At 40.5% G+C, this 23,405-nt stretch overlaps 1 protein-coding gene across 6 annotated transcripts; it reads left to right on the top strand.

The window, feature by feature from the left end:
- The first annotated feature begins 33 nt into the window (after positions 1-33).
- On the top strand, positions 34-23,405 carry fahd2a (fumarylacetoacetate hydrolase domain containing 2A). Of its 6 annotated transcripts, none has more exons than XM_043681374.1 (9): positions 34-110; positions 5,802-6,041; positions 6,542-6,758; positions 7,250-7,309; positions 10,051-10,213; positions 13,297-13,405; positions 16,510-16,597; positions 17,805-17,891; positions 22,532-23,405. In XM_043681374.1, the coding sequence occupies exons 2-8, from the start codon at positions 5,875-5,877 to the stop codon at positions 17,865-17,867; spliced, it is 867 nt and encodes a 288-aa protein (XP_043537309.1). In that variant the 5' UTR covers positions 34-110; positions 5,802-5,874; the 3' UTR covers positions 17,868-17,891; positions 22,532-23,405. The 6 variants fall into 6 exon arrangements, with proteins under 6 accessions (XP_043537309.1, XP_043537307.1, XP_043537311.1 ...); XM_043681372.1 differs by having other exon boundaries at positions 90-110; positions 5,745-6,041; XM_043681376.1 differs by lacking the exon at positions 34-110 and adding an exon at positions 117-197.

Below are 23,405 nucleotides of genomic sequence, written 5' to 3'. Positions count from 1 at the left end.
CGTCACGTTACCGCCCACCCACCGCTGATTGGTCCGCTCTTCGCCATGACCCTTGCCTCCTGAACACGGAGGTCAACTCTGCTTCGTCTGCTGTTTTTGAAGGGAAGGAGGTACAGTAATGGTACAAGAATTCCGCTTTCGCTGTCGGCCCCTTTGAGGGATTTATGCAGAAAGCAAAACGCTGGGTTCACTTACAGGTCTGGCTGAAAAAAAAAACGCCAAGAGCAGTTCTCGTGAGCGAGAGACAGAAATCTGAAATTTGCGGTGTTGACAGAAAATAATATGTTGTAAAGTCAGAGCTGCTGCTGGTGTAAATTGATTTTGACAAATATGAAGGTACCAGTTTTTACTCAGTGGATTCTGTGTCAACTAATTTTACATGTCGACCTAAGTCAGGTGATCTCAAGCCTACGCAGTTGCTGGAAACCCAAGCCACATTTCCTTCTCTCTATTCTCTCCCATTGCCATTTAGATCAACGTTAACCTGAATTCGACTCTTTCCGCTGTATCTGAAGTGGAATACAGGTTTTCCTCAGCTCAGATTCTAGCTTCGCTCATTCTTGCTTAATAAATCTTCAGAATCGTCGAAAATAACTGTCGAAATAATGGTCGAAAATTATTTTAGTAATGCTAGAGATCTGAAAATGAATACAAAACCAATCGCATGAAGGAGCATAAGTGTAAAAGGCAGAGTTCATGTTCAATTTCTGTGAAAAGTTACAATTGGAACAGGTTTTGAGCAAAGGGTGGGTGGAACATTGAGAGAAACGAAGCTCACTGTTGAATAATTTCAGTCCAAGTCAAATTCTGAAGCAGTCTTTATTCATACGGTCTTGCAAGCTGGGTTACCCCGCCCGATCAGGAGGTTACATTACAATTTATACAGTTCAATTGAGTCTCTCGGTATTCCCCCTTTTACTTCATATCTGGTAGTTGTATTGCTCTGTGTAGTTGCTAATCTAATCGGTTTACCACATGTCTGTGGCCTGTTGGTGGTGTGCAACCCCTCACCTTGATAGCCGGGTCTTATAACTTTTGTTGACGCAACACTGAGTCTTATTTGGTTACCTTATTCATACTAACTCCCTATATGCGTGACAATTGCAATGGTCATGTCAATACATCTGTTTCTGCCAGTCGACCACTTCCCTTTTCAGTTGGTTATTTCTTGGTATATACTCTCATGATTCTGCCTTGCGACCTTATGATATTTGCAGAAACAACAACCGTTGCAAGGGCCTCTCACAAACATGGATAGAGGGAAAACTGTACTCGAGCAGAAAACAGGAGTGATTAAAAGATAAAAATCTATTCTGTACGGCCAAATTTAATCTCCAAGTGAAAAAGAAACAAAGTATGTATCAAAAGCTGGTCAGCTGACAGAAAAATGAATAAGAAGGCAGAGGAAAGGAAATGAAACCCAGCAGAGTTTACATTCTGGAATGTTTGAACTCTGTTGGATTCATAAGGCTGCTAAGTGCCAAAATGAAATATGACATATTGTTTATGAAGGTTTCATTGAGCCTCACAAGAGTAATCAGCCAAGATCATCGATGTCAATGTGAGAGCATGGTGGAAATTGAATTCACAGCCCAAGTGAAGCTTGGAGTTACTTTTGAAAACTGAACAGAGGTGTTCTGGAGTCACCCAATCGACATTCAATCTCTACCAAGTAAAAGTCCACACTGGGACCAGCAAATAGTGTAATAGATTGCATTAAGTGCAAAGAAATTGCACCTTCATCAGGAAGGAGTTATTTGTGACCGAGGTTGCTGAGGAGAAAGGAAATAAAAGGATCAGTGTTCCATCTCTTCCATGTGTGCAAAACTGCCAAAAAAAGGAACACAAAAAAAAACAAATGTGTGTATACTGTAGATCTGAAACAAAAACAGCAACTGCAGGTGAAACTCAGCAGGTTTGGTAGCATCTGTGGGGAAGAACAGAAAGTAAACGTTACAAGTCCCATCAACTGCTTTTTTGCCACAGATGCTGCCATACCTGTTGAGAGGACTCCACATTGAGTTCTCCAATTTCAAAATACCTCCCTTCCCACCCCCTCCTCCCTGCCACCAACTAGATTCATTCCTCCCATTAACCAACCAAGCCGCACCCTCTACCAGTCTTCACCTCTCCCCACTTCATCACCCTGCCTCCACCAGCACCTTTATCTGCCCTGAAGAAAGGTTACACCTGAAATGTTGACTTCTCCACCTTCTGATATTGCTGGCTTGCTGTGTTCTTCCAGCCTCCTAACTGTCTATTCAGGTGAAGAAACAACATATTGGTGCTGACAGAGTACGAACCAGAGTATCACAGAGGGAACAGACCCTCCAAATTCTGGAAAGGGAAGGAAGGGGTACTGGTTTATTCCTCAGTGACTGCTGAAACATGGTCTCTTTCTTAGATTTGCATGCACATAGAAGAGAGACAACACCTGCCCTTGTACCTGCACTCTTATGGGCAGCCCAACATAGCTTCCATTTGGAGATTTACATATAGTGCTTTCGATCTCTTGTCACATAATTACAATATGATCTCCTCAACATTGCGAAGATTAATCACTGACTGGAAGACTACACTGCGGAGCACCTCTGATCAATTCACAGCTGTGAGCCTGAGCTTCAAGGGGCTTGTCATTCTAATTCTCCACTTTACTGCAAACTGATGTCTCCAGTGAGACTCATCAGAAGTCTCATAAACAGTACTTCGTCTTTCAGTCAGGCACTTTACAACCCTCTGAATCGACAATCAGTTGAACAGTTTCAAGCAACAAACCTTATTCCCTTTCTCCAACTTAATTTCTCCTTTTTTAGCCAGATGCATACCACCTCCAGCACGACTTTATTTCTTTTCTTGCTGCATCTCTCTTCTTTTTGCTTCTTGGGGACTAACTTATTAATTCTCTCCTGATTTCTATCAGATCAAAGACCTCCCTTTTGTCTTTGTCCTGCCCATTCTTTGTTCGAAACCAATTTACATCTCTTCAACTTTTCCCAGTTCTGACGAAAAGTCACAGATCTGAAACATCAATTCTCTTTGTCCATTTACCAGGATGCTAGCTCACCGAAAGAGTTCCTTCATTTTTATTGCTCAAATTCTTGCCTTTTCAAACCATGATCCTTTCTGTTCAGTTCTGTGGGAATGTATGATGTTCTACATGGTTAACACTAAATACTCTGAATTTTCATTTGCCAAAGAACAGGAGTTCATACATCCAAATACACTTATGCCAATGTAAGTTACTCAGGTACATACGGACACTTGAATTTTATTTCTATTTCTCCACATTCTACTAAGTTCCACTCATATAATCCCTTTTAATTGTGCTGCTGTCTCTGCTTCAGTCAACACTTTGCAATGATTATTTCAGTGAAAAAAACTTTTCAGTCACCAACTTTGTTCATAATGACAAGGTCAGAATTGTAAGACACTTAAAATGCCCTTATTTGGTGGACTCCAAGGAATCATTTTGTCAGCATCATTCCACTTTGAGAACCTCAATTCTCCATTGAGAATCCTCACATATTCACCCAACGTAAAATCAGTGCTCCTCTGCCTACCTCCGTTTTTCTTCAAAGGGCCACCTCTCACTTCTTCTCCTGTTTCATTTATTTCTGGTGTCCATTCTTTCAGTCATGACAATTTTGCCTTTGGTATGGTTCTCCTGCTTTGAAAAGACAGCTGAAAATCTTTCGCTGCAATCTTCTGTGCCCCTGAAAATTCTGTTTTTCTCAATCAGTGTATTTTGATGTGTAAAATGTTGTGAAACATATTTCTGGCACGATGAATGCTCTCAAACATATTTCTGGCACGGTGGCACAGTGGTTAGCACTGCTGCCTCACAGCGCCTGAGACCCGGGTTCAATTCCCGCCTCAGGCGACTGACTGTGTGGAGTTTGCACGTTCTCCCTATGTCTGCGTGGGTTTCCTCCGGGTGCTCCGGTTTCCTCCCACAGTCCAAAGATATGCAGGTCAGGTGAATTGGTCATGCTAAATTGCCTGTAATGTTAGGTAAGGGGTATGGGTGGGTTGCGCTTCAGCGGGTCGGTGTGGACTTGTTGGGCCGAAGGGCCTGTTTCCACACTGTAATGTAAACTAAACTAAAACTAAACAGTAAACTAAAATGCCAGTTCTTTATTTTTCTTGATTGCATCCTCTGAATTGTCAGGAACTAGGTATGGCAAGGAATTACCAGGTTTTAAATTGTTACTTCGTGGGTGGGCTGTGCTCTAAAACATGAAATTACATACATTGTTACTGTTTGGCACAAGCTCTGCCCTGATCAATCCTCTTCATTACTTCAAAAACTTCAATCAAGTTGGTGAAACATGATTTCCCATGCTCAAAGCCATGTTAAGCTCTGCCCTGATCAATCCTCTTCATTACTTCAATCAAGTTGGTGAAACATGATTTCCCATGCTCAAAGCCATGTTGACTATCCCTAATCAGTCCTTGCCTTTCCAAATACATGTACATCCTGTCCCTCAGGATTCCCTCCAACAATGTGCCCACCATTGACATAAGGCTCACTGGTGAATTGTTCCCTTGGCCCCCTTTTAAACAGTGGCACCACATTAGCCAACCTCCAGTCTTCCGGCACCTCACCTGTGACTATTCTCTCTCACCGTCACTAGGCTCCCATAAGATGCATCAATACTATTTACCATCTTGCAAATCATTTAGTAACAAGTTCCACATTCGAAGTGATCGCTGTGAAGATTAGTTAGTATCTCCGAGTTATGGCTCATGATTTTGGATTCCCAGCACAAGCAAAACCCAATGATAATTTTGTTTCTGATGAAGTCATACAGGAGCTGTAAGATGTAATATTTTATTAAAAATTTAATTTTGGGAATTCATTCCAGGTCAATCTATTATGTCTAACTTAGTGTTCTCAAATTTCAACTATAGAGGAACCTCAATTATCTGAATATTGATTATCCGAATTTGGATTATCTGAAGAAGATTTCAAGTCCTGCAAAAGCGTTACAGGGTGACTGTGTGGAGTTTGCACATTGTCCCTGTGTCTGCGTGGGTTTCCTCCCACAGTCCAAAGATGTGCAGGTCAGGTGAATTGGTCATGCTAAATTGTCCATAGTGTGAGATGCATCAGTCAGAGGGAAATGGATCTGGGTGGGTTACTCTTCGGAGGGTCGGTGTGGACTTGTTGGTCCAAAGGGCCTATTTCCACACTGTAGGGAATCTAATCTAATCAAAGAGGTAAGTGTATTTGATTTATCTGTACTGAAGAACATGTTAAAATGCTGGCAAAAACAAAAATAAACACAAGCAGCTCAAGCATCAGTGACTGGATATCTTTTAGGTAAGGGTTAGTTACACAGCCCTTTGCAAAAGTAAGTGTTTTCCAGTATTCCCGTCACTTTACTGGGCCATTCGTGAAAAAAAAATGGCCAAGAACATAAATACATGCTCAAGGTGGTGCCAATATCTGGTGTTTAAAGTTTAGCTTTAGGTGAAATGAAATGTCAAGATGATCAGTTTGACTCAATGAATATCATTATCAGATTCCTCCTTTAATCTTTCTTCTCACAGAAATAAAACATCTCTAATTTGAAAGCTATATCATTCATACGTTTGGTACGATATCCTTCTGATTGTGGTATATTAGAAATTACTCATACATCTCCAACTTACTATGTTTTGCAAATGATTGAGAAGTTTCAATAAACAGCTACTTTTCTATCAAGAATATCTGACGAAGTTGATTAAATCACCATATTCAGTTTTATAATGCAGGCTCTTGTTCAAGCAACTCCATTTCTTCATTTGGTCCAACTTAGAGCTGGCACTATTTGCTCACAAGGCAGTTACTGTTTCCAAGTGAGGCAGCTTTCTGCATCGAAGAGTGCAAGAATGAGGCTCATCCAGTTCCTGACTGTTGGTGATCAGAATGGAGTCAGATTGGGAGTCGAGAAGGATGGAGGAAACATTATTGATTTGAATTCATTTGACAGTTCCCTACCTAGAACCATGAAGGAGTTTCTAGAAATAGGAGACACAGCTCTGGAAACTGCGAGAAGGTATTTAATTGTTTTGTTCAGTTACTTTAGAATGATTTGTGATCTTCCACATCTCAGCTGATGTACACCCTGCTAATAATCCATAGCTGTAGATTTTGAAATCAGACTCCCTATCTCCAAGACAGACTACCAATTAAGGCTGATGAACCCTACTAACTCAAAGCTGTCTGATTTAAAGCCATCAAACATTCCCATTCACAGCTCTGCCCACAGAAATAAACAGCATACCTGAAGCTGGCTCTGATTAAGCGAGATAATTTGAAATATTTACTTGGTGATATGTTTTGTGATAACCATGCAAATTCTTCCAAACCCTTTCAAGTTGAGAGTCTGAGTGTATCATCACTACTATTGTACTCTTGGATCACTCTGCTTGTCTAAATATTGATACTGTCTGATCAGATGTTTACAGATTTAAACATATTATTGAGAGTCTGCGGTTGGTCAATGTGAAGAACTTGTAAGTTAACAGTAACCTTCCAGTATTTTTATGTTTGCAGAGCTGTGGATTGTGGGAAAAACACCAGATGTCGCTCAGAAATAACACTTCTATCACCAATAACAAACCCAGACAAAGTGGTGTGTGTTGGAATGAACTACATGGATCACTGCCTGGAGCAGAATGTAGCAGTCCCAAAGGAGCCGGTTATATTTAGCAAGTTTGGTAGTTCGATAGTTGGGCCTTACAGCGACATCATTCACCCAGAAGAGAGCAATGTGAGTGTGCTTTTCTTCCACAGTTGGCAGCAAGAGGACGAGAATGTTTCTCAGAAGGAAGAAGCCAAAGACGACTTCGGTAGATGTAGGAAGGAGTTGAAGTGTCACTGACAACAGTTTCAGCCAAATAGAGTGTGTTGCTTTAAACTTGGTCTACTTTCATTTAACCATGCAGAATAAATAAGTATTTCTGTTCTGAAGTATGTACATTTGACAAAGATGACTTTCCATTTACACAAGACACTTTACCAAATTCTGGTGATCCTCCTGATACATCAATCAGTCTTTCTCTTTGATTTGGTGATTAAATTACTTTTGTTAATTTTTCAGCAAGTTCTACATGCATAGACCATTTTGACAAAAAATAATTTGGCATTTTCAGTTCTTCATTTGAATACAGTTGACCATAAACATTAGTTATATAGCAGTGATTCATCACATGTTTCAGTATGAGCCAACAATTGTTCTCTTTTGTGCTTTGTTCCTTGCAGGAAGTGGATTGGGAAGTGGAGCTGGCATTTGTTATTGGCAAGAAAGGAAAACATATCAAGGTCTGTACTTGTGCTTATTGATTTCTAAAGCAATAAATTGGCCAGAAGACCTTAGCATACTGCTTGTGAATGGAGAAATTGAGGAGTGCACATGCTGGAAAGGCAGAGTCAAAAGTGTGGCGCTAGACAAGCACAGCAGGTCAGGCAGCTTCTGAGAAACAGGAGAGTCAACGTTTCAGGCAAAAGCCCAATGCATCAACTCTCCTGCTCCTTGGATGCTGCCTGACCTGCTGTGCTTTTCCAGTACTACACGTTTTGACTCTGCTTGTGTTATAGACTAGACCAGACCCCCACTAAATATTTCCCCCACCCTTACTTTTCCTTAATTTAAAGATAGACGTGAAGTGCATGTTCCAGACTTGATGTGACTGGTCAAACTACTCTACGTTAAGCAGACCACAATTTATTTAAACACTACAGTTAAAATACCAACAAAAGAAAGAGCAATTTAAAGTAACTGAACTATTGGAAAAGTTAGCCAAATAATATATATACTTCCTAATATTAATCATCTATTCCAATATAGTAGCAGCCCATTAACACACCATTTGGCAAAAAGATTCTCACATGCAGTTCTCCAGTTCAGGAGGAAACAACATTGAGAGAATACAGAGAATGTAGCAACTAGGAATCATTTCCTGAAGCTTCCATACCTCTGGGACCTGAAACAGTTTGACTGCTACAACTCAAAACAAATTAGAAAGCCTGAACTGAGAGAACTGGCCACTCCCGTTCCATTGTTACAACTGTTTTTTAAAAAGCCTAAAGGCTTCCAAAATTGTTGACAAAAGTTGTTTCCAACAGCCAGTTTGGATCTCGGCCTTTACAACCTCACTTCAAAAAAACCCAGGACAATATCACCTTTTCAAAGTGTCAGTATAGTCACACTTGTCATCAGCAATTTGTAATTAATATCAATCACAAACTCTGTTTCTCCAATACTACATTTCAGGAGAAGCAATTGGGATCTGCCAAAATTTACCATCAAATCTAATGCTTTGGTCTGCAAACCAATATATGACTGCTTCCAATAAAGATCCATTCCCAGACTGCTGAAATATACAGTCCACAGTGTAAGCAGCATTCCCGAAATGACAACGCAGCAACTTCAAAGTTGCTTGGCATATTTTCTGTTGGAAAAATAAAAAACTTGTAACCATGTGCTTGGCTGTACTAAGTTCCTTGGTTTCCCAAAGTCCAATTAATTGTTTTCATTTGATGGTACTGTTGCTCTGTAGACAAAAGATGATAACGAATTTGCATAGACTATGAACTGCAGAACAGTCGGGTGCATGAACAATTAATCTGATTTTGGATGAGAAAGAACCAGGATGAGAACCAGGACAATGGGAGCTTCTGCCTGCTGTTTGTACAGCGCCATGAGATCTTTCATGTCCCTGAATCTGCTTTTGAGAGCAACATCTCATTTGAAGACAATCAGAAATTATTCAATACTGAATTGAAATTCATGTCAGTCAGAATTCTGTTCATTGGAACTCGGATCATTGAGATTTTGACAGTGAAAAAGTATCAACATCAGGTCTGCTGTTCGAGGCCAAGAACTCATGGTGAATGAGGCAGTAAGCCGATGCTAATTATGGATAGTGCACATTGCCAAGTGAATAGGAGACAGTGGAAACTCTTGAATAGCATAGTGTACTTGGACAATTTCTGGTGTGAGACAAAACCATTTTTATACTGAACCACTGAAGACAAAGTTGCCCATGTAGGATACCAACAAGGGTGGAAGCCAAGACAGAATATTTGCTAAATCACAGTTGCAATTCAGTGTACAGCCTGTATTTTATGAAGCAGAAGAATGGTTTTAAAATCTTTATTACTAGTCTGTTGATCATCCAATTTTCAAAATCAAATTCTTGGTCAGCACCTGGAATAGACAGCAATGTATGCCTGTCATATAGAATTCATCTGTTCTCATTTGGAAGTCCAGCAGCATATTGTTTGATCTCAGCTTGGTATCCTCATTCATAATAAAATCCTGAAGCGTGTTGGACTTCAGCATGAGTTGAATGGCTTTTTCCACTCCAAATATGGTCATACAGTTTCTCATCATAAATGGGTGTCAGGCAGGGAATATCAGAGGAACAGCAGACCAGTGCTAAAGTGTACTTTGGAGAAATGGTTGTTTCATTATATTTTTTTGAAACCTGAGTATTGCTGCCAAGTCCAACGTTGGTTCCTCACCCTGAATTCCCATTCATTAGATGATGTTAAGCTGCCATCTTGAACCACAGTAATCCGTTTGGTGGCGGCACACCAGCAGTGTTGCTCGGAAGGGAAAATTCACAGTAAATGAGACTGAGAAATTTCTGTACTAAAATATTGGGACCTTATTTTAAATCATTCATGAGATGTGGCCATCAGTGGTAGTGCTGGCCTTTGGTATCCCCAGTTGCCCTTAATAAGTAGCTTGCGAGGCCATTTCAGACAGTGGTTAACAGGTAACCATTTGGTGTGGCTGTGGAGTCTTTTGCAAGCCAGACCATGCAAGAACAGGAATTCTCTTCCCTGAAGGAGATGACTGAACCTTAATGAATGAAGTCCATACTTTGACACTTGTGATCCTGATCAAACAACAAAAAAGGGATTTCCGATTCTGACTGGAAGTTCTGTTCCTTTGATGTATGGTCCAAGAAAACCATTAGGTCGCACCATATTAAGAGAATCAACACTGATCTGAATACACAGCTGGCAATAAATATGTTGTGTCCTCTTCACAGAAGGAGGAAGCAATGGACCATGTTGCTGGATTCACAGTCGCTCATGATGTCAGTGCACGTGACTGGCAGATGAAACGGAATGGCAAGCAGTGGCTCCTGGGTAAAACATTTGACACATTCTGTCCATTAGGACCAGCCATAGTCACCAGAGATGCTCTCTCAGGTACTCCCAGATCTCTCTATCTGAGACTAGATAGTTTGACCATGTAATTAAAATGGGAAAGATGGCTGATACATCACATTTGTAGTTACTGACGTACAGTGGTACTCAGTCTTAAAACATCTTGGATTTTAAATTCCCATCCTTGTTTTCAAACCTGTCCATGTCTCATTTTACACATCTCTGTAACACCTTGCATGATTTCCTTGGTCCATCCTGGCATCTTTCCTTCAGATGTCTAGAGTCTAAGCTCAGGATTTCTTTTTCCAATCGACTCTGTCTTCCCACTTTCCACCTCCTGAAAACATCACAAAAAAACAACTTTCAAACCAAACATTTGAGATCTACCTGATTATTTCCATGCGTGTCTCAGTATCAAACTGTATCTTACTGTGAAGTATTCGCTAAGACTATGTTTTTGGTGGTGCCTTAATGCCAGATGTAATTGTGCAACATTTTTGATATTTTACCATCATGTTCTGTGAATTCATGCCAGCGTTGCATGGCCTTATTCCCATTTTAATTGACCTTGCCTTTTGTTAAATAATGAACTTCATCAATAATTTTCATATTGTTGTTGTCCTTGATCTTTATTTTACTCATTGTTCTATTCACTTCTTTCCTAAGCTCTGCAATATTTTTGAAATTTTACTGTCATTATTTGTGAATTCATCCCAGTGTTGTGTGGCCTTATTCTCATTTTAATTTACCTTGCATTTTGTTAAATCATGAACTTCACGAACAGTTTCACATTCTTGTTGTCCTTCATCTTTGTTTAACTCACTTCTTTCCAAAGCTCTTGACACACTCATTTGATATCATTGATGGGAAGCAGTAGTATTGTGGGAATGCAACCAGACTCATAATGGCCCAGTAAGCCAATCAGCTTTACTAAATCATTATGAAAGCTAGACAAAATACTGAAACCAGATGTACTACCTGGCATCATCCTAGGCACTGCAAACATCATGAGTGAACACAGTCCTGTCAACTGCAAAGTTCTTACGAACAGCTGGGAGATTGTGCCCAAACTGGCAGCGTTATCCCATAGATCAGTCAATCAATAGCCTGACATAGTCACACACATTGAATCATACGTTATAGACGTTGTACCACACATGACCAGCACCATCACCAGTTATGTTCTGCCCCACCAGGAGTTGCCCTGGGAGTTCACAACACTGACTCCAGACTGTAAGAAATCTGATGGCACAGGTCAAACATGGGCAATAAAATCTCCTGCCAATGACCAGTCAACTCCACCCCCCCTCAGCTGATGTCTCCCTGGAATAGACACCACTTGGAGCAAACATTGAGGGTAGTGACATCCATAATGTACTTAAAGTGAGGGACATCCCTGTTCATCAACACAAATAGCTCAGTAAATGACATAGCTGCTAGACTGGGTGTACATTGAGTACAGAAAGAATCAATAAGACAGAAAAATATACTTGATGACACCTTCACTAATCTGCCTGCCACAACTGCATCTGTCCATGACAGTATCTCCAAGAGCGATCACCTTAGTTCTGTGGAGACAAAATCCTAACTTCACACTGAGTATATCATCCATCATGTTGTGTGGCACCACCAGAGTGGTAAGTGCGATAAACTTTACTCAGATCCAGCAATTCCAAAGTGTGCATCCATGAGGAACGATAGGCCATCAGCAGCAACAGAATTCTATTCAAGCAAAAGCTGCAGCCTGAAGGCCCAGCTTATCCCCTGCTCTACCACTGCCATCAAGCCAAGAGATCCAGTCTAGTTCAATCAGAAGTGCAAGAGTAGATGAGAGAAGCAGCTAAAAATGAAGTGCCAATTCGGTGAAACTACAACACAGCATTATTTGCATGCCAACAGAACAGAAGAATCATATCTGAAGTCTGCAATCCTGCCATATTCAGAATGAATGGTGATGGACAGCCAACAGGATGTGAGGACTCCACAAGTATCTCTATCTTCAATGATGGGGGAACCCAAAACTTAAGTGTAAAAGACAAGGCTGATAATATTTGCATCCATCATCAGCAAGCAGTCCCAAATGGATGATCCACTTTCGCCTAAATTAGGGTCCCGAGCATCACAGGTGTTAATCTCAATCAATTCACTCCATGTAATATCAAGAAATGGGCAAAAGCACAACCATCGAACTGAAGAATTAAATGACGGTTATTTACCCAACAATTTGGAAAATGATCCAGCTCCATCTTGTGCTCATCAACAGAACAAATTCAACCCTGTCACTTTCTTCCTTATCAATTTGTTTCTTTTTAAACAGTCCCTAATGAGGCACTGTAGCAAAATACAAATTAACTGCTGATGCAAATGTCATAATTCAAAATAACATGGTCCTGTGTTATGATGCATCCCCGGAGGTGTGGTGCTCACCCATTTTAAAAGGCCTCTACCATGCCAGTGAGCATAGCTTGCTCCGTCTAGAGGGATACCCAAGTGCGAACATTGCCACAAGACTGGGGCAGACAGTTGAGCACAATGATCCCCTTCCTGACCTGCTGTCTGGACCTTTTCATGGCCACTTTGGCCAGGGCCAGAAGCAGAACCATGAGAAGGACCTCTCACCTGTTCACCCCTCCCTGCATGGAATACCTACAGATCAGGATCGTGCAGCTGAATCGCAACAAAACACTTGAGAAAGTGGCATTACTCACATTAGGTTCCACCTGAGCTTTCTGCTACCAACATTATTAATGCTTGATCCAAACAAAGTCTGGTCTGTGAATTAAGCTGAACCAATATTCTTAAGTCTGTGACATGTACAGGACATTTCATTGCAACACAAATTTTGTCAGTGCACATTTGCACTAACACGATTGATGAATTGGTGACACTGTCTCTGCAGCGCAAACTTTTAAAACAGGTTCAAAGTTTGTGAGAAGATTTGTAGCGCAGGTGCTAGTTGTTGTGGTTCTGTTCGCCGAGCTGGGAACGTGTTGGGTGTAACACGATTACAGTACCAACACTTGAAGCACTTTTCTAAAGTGCAATTTTTCAATAATGCAGGGTTGAAAGAAATTGTCCTTTATTCCAAGCTTCTTTTAACATTTAAGCCACACTTTATGTTACAGATCCCCACAACCTTGGGATTCGCTGCCGGGTTAACAAAGAAATTATGCAGAATAGCAACACCAATCAGCTAATATTTAAAACAGAGGAACTTATCGTTTGGGTGTCACAGTGAGTGTAATTTCATGATGGACCAATTTACCATTATAATTTGAATTGGAATTTGAGATTTTTCAGTGTTGAATGTCACAAGATTAAAACAAATTAAGTTTGTACTGCAAACAATTCACTGCACTAAGTGAAACAGATGTGTATCCAAAGGAAAGTTAGTTAAAAGAGCAGAGGTACACTTGGACAGAAAACAAAGGTGGCTTTTAAGAGGGAGGGGATCATGCTGAAGCAATTGTGGGAGCCCCTAGTGCTCCCTGGGTTAGAAAATTCCAAAAGATTGACAAAGAAAACTTCCTCTATCCTCCGGGAAATAGTAATAGTTGGAGAGATTGTTGGCATTGCTTTCACCAGTTCTTTTTCCACATTTCCTCTTGCAAAGAATTGTGTGTCTTCATTCAGGATGTTCCTGTCAGGTGAGACATGTAACATCCATCAAAACCAGTAACTTCAGATACAGTAGATAACTGGTCAATTATGAAAAGGGAGCAGTAAATGCAAAATTGAAGGTGTTGCACTTAAATGTACACAGTATACTAAATAAGGTAAATGAGCTTGTAGTGCAGATTGAAATTGAGTACCACCATGTTATGGACATCAGACACATGCGTGGCGGCAAGATGATCAAGGCTAGGAACTAAATATCCAACAATATGCATTCAACTGAAAGGACAGGCAAATGGGCAAAGGGAGCATAGTTGCTCTGTGAACAAGTAGATTAGTAAGAAATGATCTTGAGTCAGAAGATATACAATCTGTGTGGGTAAAGGTGAGATACTGCAAAGGACAAAATACTCTGTTGGAATTCATTTACAGACTGCCTAGCAGTAGTCAGGATGTGAGGAAGAAAATAGAAATTGCATGTATGACAGTCACTGTTACAATAATCAGTTGTGGACTTCACTGTGAAGGTGGAATGGGAAAATTAGGTTGGCAACGTATTTCAAGATCTAGAATTTGTGGAATGTGATGATTTATTGGAACAGTCTGTGGTTAAGCCCTCTCAGCACATGCAATTCTGCATTTGGTGATATGTAATGAGGCAGACTTAATGAGGGAGCTCAAGATTAGGGATCCCAAGGGCACAGTGACCAGGGTATGATTGAATTCACCCAACAGTTTGAGAAGGTCAAACTGGAATCAGATGTAACGGTACTGCAACTGAGTAAAGTTAACAGCAAAGACATGAGGGAGGAGCTAGCTGGAGTTGATTGGAAAGGGAGCCAAGCAGGGAACACAGTGTTACAGCAATGTCAGCAGTTACAGCAGAAATTCAACCCAACGAAGAAGAAACATACTTAGGGGAGTTTGAGGCAACCATGGCTGACAAGGGAAGTCAGGGACAGCATCGAAAAAAAAATGCATGAAGAACATAAAAGAGAAGGTAAGCTACCTGGTAATATGAAGAGTGTTTTTGATATTATAACAGATAAGAGAGAGGCAAGAGTGGATAATGGATCACTGGAAAATGAGGCTGGAGAAGGAGTAACAGGGAACAAAGAAATGGCAAAGGAACTACAGAGATATTTTGCATCAGTTTTCAAGGTAGAAGACACAAATGACAGCCCAGACTTCCAAGAGAATCAGGGGGGGAAATTGAGTGCAGTGGCCAGCACGAAGGAGGTGGTGATGAGAAAGCTGAAACATCTGAGGATGGATAAATCACCTGGACCAGGGAGACTACATCGCAGAGTACTGAAGAGATTGTGTGGGCATTGGTGGCGATCTTTCTGGAATCACTGCAGTCAGGGAAGGCAGTTTTTAAACAATCTGCAGATGTAGTGAACAAAGCAGCGTTCTTTTATAAAAGTCAGAACTACTGTTGATTTTATTGAGGCAGTACTGTGTAAGATAGCTGTTGTATCAAAAAGGAAAATAAGTGAGGCTGGAGAATTCCAGCAAATTATAGTTTGTCATTTATGCCAAACTATAATTTCTTGCAATAAAAACAGAAAATGCTTGGGACAAAAACTCATCAGGTTAGGCAGCCTCTTTGCAGGGAGAGAAAAAGAGTTTGTGATTCAGTTGTGAGCCTTTAATCATTTCCTGAGATGACAAGATGAAAAGGCCACCAATGCAGATATCCTTTTAAAATGATGCTGTCAAGAATTTCTTTAAAAATTCTATTTTAGGCTGCATGAAAGGAAAATAATATTGCAGTCATGTTTTGTCCAACAAAATATTAAAAAGCACTTATAATTATCCCCCGCTACCCGAAAGTAGGTCGTTCCAATGAAACCTTTCATTTAGCCAAAATGGCTTAAAGTAAAGAAGCATCAATTTTCAGTGGAAAAATTTTGCCTTTTCTCATAAAAGCAAAAATCCTCTTTGGATTTCTTTCGGTTTGCGAAAACAGATACTCATGTAGGGCTTTCATAAAAGCAAAGTGGCGTAAAGCGAACTTTCGAAAGGGGGATATCTATAAATGTTGAGGAAGATCAGAAAACTGCATTTAGTCCACTTTGAGAAAGCAGCAAAACATGATTTTATATATAATTTTTAACTTTGTTCATCCTTTGAAGTGAAGTTGACCATGTTCATAATGAGGTATTTTGGTCACTGTTAGGCCCAATCTATGGAAGGTTCTGTGACAAGTAGGACAGGATACTGGAGACTTTTGAGTTTTGAATGAGTTGCTGGCTCAGAACGAGTTCTCTTTTTACTTTAATTTGCCTCTGGTAACCACATGATTTCAAATGTCAGACCATTTTATAAATGTTTGCACCAACTGCATGATAGGTGAGATTCTTGCAGGAATCGAGTTCAAAATCAAACTGAAGTGAATTCTGCTGATTAGCCTTCCCTTTCATCACCATGATAATTCTGACTTTACTTAATCCATCCACAGAATATCGTTAACAGAGTAAAACATTCAAAGAAACCCCAAAGGAACAGTGACAATCAAAACATAAGTCAGTTCATAGACGCTTTGGTGCATGGCCAAGTTAGCATCTTCAGGGAGGAGCAAGGAAGTGTGACAGATGGGCAGGTTTTTGGGAGGGAATTCACAACATGCTGTGACTGTGAAAAATAATTTGCATTGCAAGGCATTTTGTCATTAGAACAACACTTACACTGTTTCTACTTGTCACCAATTGATTTCTTAGGTTTGTAACCTTGAATCCAGGAGACGTTTTCCTCACTGGAACACCGTCTGGAGTTGGAGTATTTAGAAAACCACCCGTGTTTCTCAAAGTAAGCTATGTTGATTTTGGCCTTTCTAAACATAGACTCTTACTTCTCCAAATTATTCACTGTTTGTGAAATTTGTGAAATATTTCTGTAAGGTATGCTGAAGCGCAAAATTAATGCAAATTCAAGGATCCCCCCATTTCAACACCAATTAAAAGTTTTTTTATTCCATGCAAAGTGGGTAATATTCTATGAGCACAATTATATTCTGCTCTTTCATCCAAATAACCATGAATCATGTATCAGCTTTAAAAGTAAAGGTTGATAGTCTATTTGACAAAAGGAAACAGCAGAGTACAAATCATCTCATGAGCGTACTGGCACTTTCCACAAACTATCTCGAGATCCTCAAGAACACAATGGAGTGTCATTTTAGTTCACTTGGAGATTTTTTCAGAAATATGTGTAGGACAAATGTTTTACACAGTAGTACCCAAACTCAAATGCCTGTGAAAAAGCACATTTGGAATTAATTTTCTCAAATTTGTTGAATGCATCATTTGCTATTTGTTTCCTGAAGGGGTTGCCCTTTTGGAAGAGAGAGAAGAAATTTTTTGTATTTGACAGTCGTGCAGCCTTCATACGCCTCCTCAGTGGAAGAAGCAGGGTCATTGAATAACTTCCAAGCACAGGTCGATTCTTGTCAGGCAAGGGAATGAAAGGTTATTGGGGATTGATGCAAATATAGAATTTAGAACATAAACAGATCAGCCATAATCTTATCAAATGGTGGAGCAGACTTGAAGGGCTGATTGCCCCATTTCTGCTCCGAATTCATAGATACATCTTGTAATGATTGTAACGAGGTCAGGTCGGTGGACCTCATAGAATCTGAGTTCCCGGACTGGGGCTGTTAATCTGGTCCAATTAGGGAGCCCTAGCGGTCAGCTATAAACTAGAGTGTCAGACGTTTTGCTCAGGCTGAAAAAGTAGGATCAGTGTCAAGGAGTTTCCACAGATAAGGGAAACTTAGTGAAGGGATACAGGCCTCTGGACTTATTTTGCATATGAATAAATGCGAAGCTTTGAAATATTAAATAAAAGATGAGAACAGTAACTCATCCATTTTGATTCGACAGCGGGGTGACAATTTTACAAACACTGTTCATAATCTAAATCGTGTGCTTAATTTTGTAACATAGATAGCTTCTAAAAAGTCCATATCCCCATAGAAAAAATATGCTGTTCATTTTATTTGAATTTCTTGCAGCGTGGAGACACTGTGGAATGTGAAATTGATGAAATAGGAACCTTGAGGAACTCTATCATTTAGGTTTACAGAGTGCTTTCAAACAAGGTATCAAATTTATTTTTAATGGTAAACGTTTCAATGATATAAGACAGAGGAGCAGAAATTAGGTCATTCAGCCCATCAAGTTTGCCATGCCATTCAATCATGGCTGATAGGTTTTCCAACCCCATTTTCCTGCTTTCTCCCTATAGTCTTTGATCCCCTTGATAATCAAGAACTTCTCTACATCTGTTTTAAATATACTCAATGACTTGGCCTCCACAGCCTTCTGTGGCAATGAATTCCAAAGATAAACCACTCTCTGGCTAAAGAGGTTTCTCCTTACTTCTGTTTTAAGTGTCTTCCCTTTACTCTCAGGATGTGTCCTCAAGTCCTCCTCTGTCCTGCCACTGGAAACATCTTTCTAACGTCTCCTCTGTCCAATGTTCAGTATTCTCTAAGTTTCAATTGGATTCCCCCCCTATCCTTCTGAACTCAAGAGTATAATCCCAGAGTCCTCAAAAGTTGCTCATATATTATGCCTTTCATTCCTGGGATCAGTATCATGAACCTCCTCTGCACCGGCTCCAGGGATAATATATCTTTCCTGAGGAATGTGGCCCAAGATTGCACACAATACTCTCAATGTTGTCTGACGAGCGTCATGAAGCCTCAGAAGTACATCCCTGCTTTTATAATTTAGTCCTCTCCAGATGTTGGATTTGAGCATAAGAGGTATAGTTAGTAAATTTGCAGATGACACCAAAATTGGAGATGTAGTGCACAGCGAAGGTTACCTCAGATTACAACAGGATCTTGATCAGATGAGCCATTGGGCTGAGGAGTGGCAGATGGAGTTTAATTTAGATAAATGCAAGGTGCTGCATTTTGGGAAAACAAATCTTAGCAGGACTTAATGGTAAGGTCCTAGGGAGTGTTGCTGAACCACGACCTTGGAGTGCAGGTTCATAGCTCCTCAAAAGTGGGGTTGCATGGAGATCGTATAGTGAAAGCGGCATTTGGTATGCTTACCTTTATTGGTCAGAATATTTAGTACAGCAGTTAGGAGGTTATGTTGCAGCTGTACAGGACATTGGTTCGGCCACTTTTGGAATATTGTGTGAAATCCAGGTCTCCTTCCTAAAGGAAGGATGTTGCGAAGCTTGAAAGGGTTCAGAAAAGATTGAAAAGTATATTACCAGGATTGAAGAATTTTAGCTATAGGGAGCGGTTGAATAGGCTGGGGCTGTTTTCCCTGGAGCGTCAGAGGCTGAGGGTTGACCTTATCCAGGCTTATAAAATCATGAGGGGCATGTTTCGGATAAACAGACAAAGTATTTTCCTGCGGTGGGGGAGACCAGAACTAGACGGCATAGGTTTAGGGTGAGAGGGGAAAGATATAAAAGAGACCTAAGGGGCAACTTTTTCACGCAGCGGGTGGGTATATGTATGGAATGAGCTGCTATTGTACAACTGCAACTTTTAAAAGACATCTGGATGGGTATATAAATAGGAAGGGTTTACAGGGATATGGGCCGGGTTGGCCAGCATGGATGAAGGGTTTATTACCATGCTGCACAACTCTATGAATGATAGCACTGCATTTGCCTTCCTAACTACCAACTCAACCTGAAAGCTTACCTGAAGAGAATCTTGGATGAGAACTCCCAAGTCCCTTTGCGCTCCTGATTTTCGAATTTCCTCCCTGTTCAGAAAATATCCCATGCTTTTATTCTTCCTACCAAGGTACATGACCACACACTTTCCCATGTTGTATTCCATCTGCCACTTCTTTGTCCACTTCCCTCAACTGTCAAAATCCTTCTGCAGTCTGTCCACCTCCTCAATGCTATCTGTCCCTCCATCTATCTTGATATCATCTCTAAACTTAGCCAGAATGCCCTCAGTTCCTTCATGCAGATTATTAGATTAGATTAGATTACTTACAGTGTGGAAACAGGCCCTTCGGCCCAACAAGTCCACACTGCCCCGCCGAAGCGCAACCCACCCATACCCCTACATTTACTCCTTACCTAACACTACGGGCAATTTAGCATGGCCAATTCACCTGACCTGCACATCTTTGGACTGTGGGAGGAAACTGGAGCACCCGGAGGAAACCCACGCAGACACGGGGAGAACGTGCAAACTCCACACAGTCAGTCACCTGAGGCGGGAATTGAACCGAATGTATAAAATGAAAAGTTGTGGTCCCAACACTGTTCCTTGTGGAACACTTCTTGTCACTGGTTTCCATCCTGAAAAGCAGCCCTTTATCCCCACTCATCACTGCCTCAGACACAATGGGTCCATGTCTTACTCAGCAGCCTCCTATGCGGCGCCTTAACAAAGGCCTGGAAATCCAGATAAGTAACATCCATTGGCTCTGCTTGTTAGCTTCTCAAAAGAATTCTAACAGATTTGCCAGGGATAACTTCCCTTGATGAAACCATGCTGACTTTGCACTAGTTTACCATACACTTCCAAGTATTCAGAAACCTAACCCTTCACAATGGACTCCAAAATCTTACCAACGGCTGAAGTCAGGCTATTCAGCCTAAAATTTCCCATTTTTTCTGTTGCTCCCTTCTTAAATCAGGGGGTGACATGAGCAATTTTCCAATCCTCTGGGACCCTCCATGACTCCAGTGATCCCTGAGAGATTCCTACTAAAGTCTTTGTTATCTCTTCAGCCATCTCCTTCGAATCTCTGGAATGTAGCCCATCTGGTCCAGGTGATGTATCCACCTTTAGGCCATTCAGTGTTTCTCGCACCTTCTCCTGAATAACGGCCACATACACAGCTCTGCTCCCTGACTCCCTTGAATTTTTGGGATATTATTCATGTCTTCCATTGTGAAGACTGATAGAGTACTTATTCAGCTTCTTAGCCATTTCTCTGTTCCCCATTACTACCTCTCCAGCAGCCCAGTGTCCACTTTTGCCTCTCTTTTACCCTTTAGATATATAAAGAAGTTCCTGCAACCTTTCCCAATATTACCAGCTTGCCTATCCTCATATTTAATCATCTCCCGACTTATTTCTTTCTTAGTTGTTCTCTGTTGGTCTTTGTCAGCTTCCCACTGACCTTGGCTGCATTAATATTCTTTCTCTTTTGTTTTTATGCTGTCGTAGACCTCCCTGGTCAGCCATGGTTGCTTCATCCTCCCCTTAGTACACTGATCTTTCTCAGAATTTTTTTTTGCTGTCTCTCTCGAATTGCTTCCACAGTCTCTGGCCTTTGTTTTTCCACTGTCTTTCCTATTAGGCTCCTCTCCCAGTCAATTATGGTCAGCTTCTCCTTCATACCTCTGTAGTTGCCTTTGTTCAACTGTAATACCATTACATTTGATTCTAGTCAAATCTTTCAAAGTGCAGAGTAAAGTTTCTCACATTATAGTCACTACCTCTAAAGCTCCCTTATCAAGTCTGCTTCATTGCACAACACTAAATCCAGAATTGCCTGTTCTCCAGTGGACTCCACCAGAAGCTGCTCCAAAAGCCATCTCATAGACATTCCACAAGTTATTTTTCTTGCGATGCACTACCAACCTGGTTTTCCTCGTCCACCTACATATTGAAATCTTCCATGATCACTGTAATCTTGCCTTACTTATATCCCTTTTCTATCTGTTGGTGTATCTCATGTCCCAAAACCTGACTACTGTCTGGAGGTCTATAGGTTACTCCGATTATGGTTTTCTCACCTTTGCACTTCCTCAACTTTACCAACACAAATTCTACATCATCTGATCCCAATTCATTTACAGCTATTGATTTAATTTCATTTTCACTTACCAAGCAATCCCACCCCATCTGCCCTCCTGCCTGTCTTTGTGACAGGATGTATATCAGTGGATATTTAGCTCCCAGTCCTGATCTCAATATCCAAAAGCACTGAAGGGAAATAAATGGATGGTAAAAGCTGCCAGAGATTGCCTCATTTGATAGTTAGTGATTAAGAACTTCTGTCAAATTGATGGGGGAGAAGGAATTCGTCAAGGATACATGTATACATCGATGAGGAGAGAAACAGGACAGTAAGAGAAATGTCCTTCAGGGGCTGAATGGCCGTTTCTCATTTCTCATTCGCCAAGTTTTTTTTAAAACCTTGAATTACTGTACATTAAACCAAAATCTTTGTAGACCCTGCTGACACATGGGAACAAATGTCACTATCATAACTGATCAGATGGTGTTAATTCCTAAAAGTAGTTGTGGAAGACATCAGTAAAATGTCAGGAAACTGGGCACAAACAAAGTGCCAAATACAGCAGTCTCAGTGTTGCAAACTTAATCAAAATTTTCGGGCAGGTAGATGCCGCAGACTGCGAGCTAAATTGTGATGCTCGGCAGCATGATACACAAATTTCAATTCAATTTAAGAAACTGACAAATGGAATTTAATTTTCCAAGATGGTGGATCTGCGTTTCAGAAAATAAAAAATTGTGCCCCGGTACAGCAAAAGGATAAACAGAATAAAAATGGTAAACACGACTGAAATGACGAATTTAAATTATTCATTCTTGAATATTTTAATGCAACATTTTAAATGTCATCAGCTGGGAATTTTACTGAATGGGACAAAATTGCATAAATGATCAAAGGAAAAATTTCTGCTCACTTACAAGCTCCTCCAAACAACCAGAAGGTTGCAACAAAAGTTGAAACAAATTTAAACTGGAATAACATACTTGTTTTGCAGGCTGATTTACCGGCAATATGGAGCCTCTTTTCATGAACAGAAACCTGGGCATGGACAAAGTAGAGTTACAGTGCTTGAGGTAGACATCCTGTCCAAAGAAGCAAACTTCATTTGTATACTGATGACAGAAGTGCACTTCAATTGGAAATAAAACATTCAGGTCATGGCATTTCAAGATTCGTGAGATATGGTAAATAAATGCAGCCTTATGGACACAAAGCAGTTTAGCTATGCTGCAATATACATGGAGGTTCCCATATACATGAGGTCCTCACTTAAAATTACCTAGTTTATGTAAAACTCCACAAAGGTTTGTCTCTCATCACCAAGACACCCTTCATTTAATGTGCAAATCACATGACACTGACCCAGCTCCCTCATTGAGAGTTTATATTGTGTTGCTTCCACAGTGGAAACTTATTCAGGACTGTAATCTTGTTAAGCAGCACAAGATTCATTTCAACATTATTTACACGAAAAAACTGGCACTATTTTGGTACTCTCTGTCCCAGTTTCTGATTCAAAGTCACTCCCTTGGTCTAGGCTGCTATCATCTTGCCAGTTCCTGCTGGCCAATCCAGGGTCCATGCCTGCAGTAGAACTGATCCTCTTGACTAACTGCAAGGCTTGACCCAAAATCCCCCCAAAAAAAAACAAGTTAAAATCAGAGATACCACTGACAACACATTCAATTTTTTTTTGTTTCAGCACACATTTATCAAGTTTTCAAAATTTTCCCAGTTATTTTAATTGTATGTTACAAACACTTCTAATTTCGAATGGGTCTGCGCATGCATTAAGATGCATTCCATCGTCTTGTTCCAATTTTAACCGGCTTTCATTGTACACAATTAAATATTTTCAATTGATAAAA

This window comes from Chiloscyllium plagiosum, chromosome 42 (genome assembly GCF_004010195.1).
Source record: "Chiloscyllium plagiosum isolate BGI_BamShark_2017 chromosome 42, ASM401019v2, whole genome shotgun sequence".
Classification (NCBI taxonomy): domain Eukaryota; kingdom Metazoa; phylum Chordata; class Chondrichthyes; order Orectolobiformes; family Hemiscylliidae; genus Chiloscyllium; species Chiloscyllium plagiosum.
This window is presented reverse-complemented; position numbering and strand designations above follow the sequence as displayed.

Excerpts from the sequence above, each read along its gene's own strand:
- fahd2a (XM_043681372.1), top strand. The coding sequence starts at position 5,752 with ATGCAGGCTCTTGTTCAAGCAACTCCATTTCTTCATTTGGTCCAACTT. Across the intron at positions 6,759-7,249 it reads TTCACCCAGAAGAGAGCAAT|GAAGTGGATTGGGAAGTGGA; the intron begins GTGAGTGTGCTT and ends TGTTCCTTGCAG. Across the intron at positions 13,406-16,509 it reads CTTATCGTTTGGGTGTCACA|GTTTGTAACCTTGAATCCAG; the intron begins GTGAGTGTAATT and ends TTGATTTCTTAG.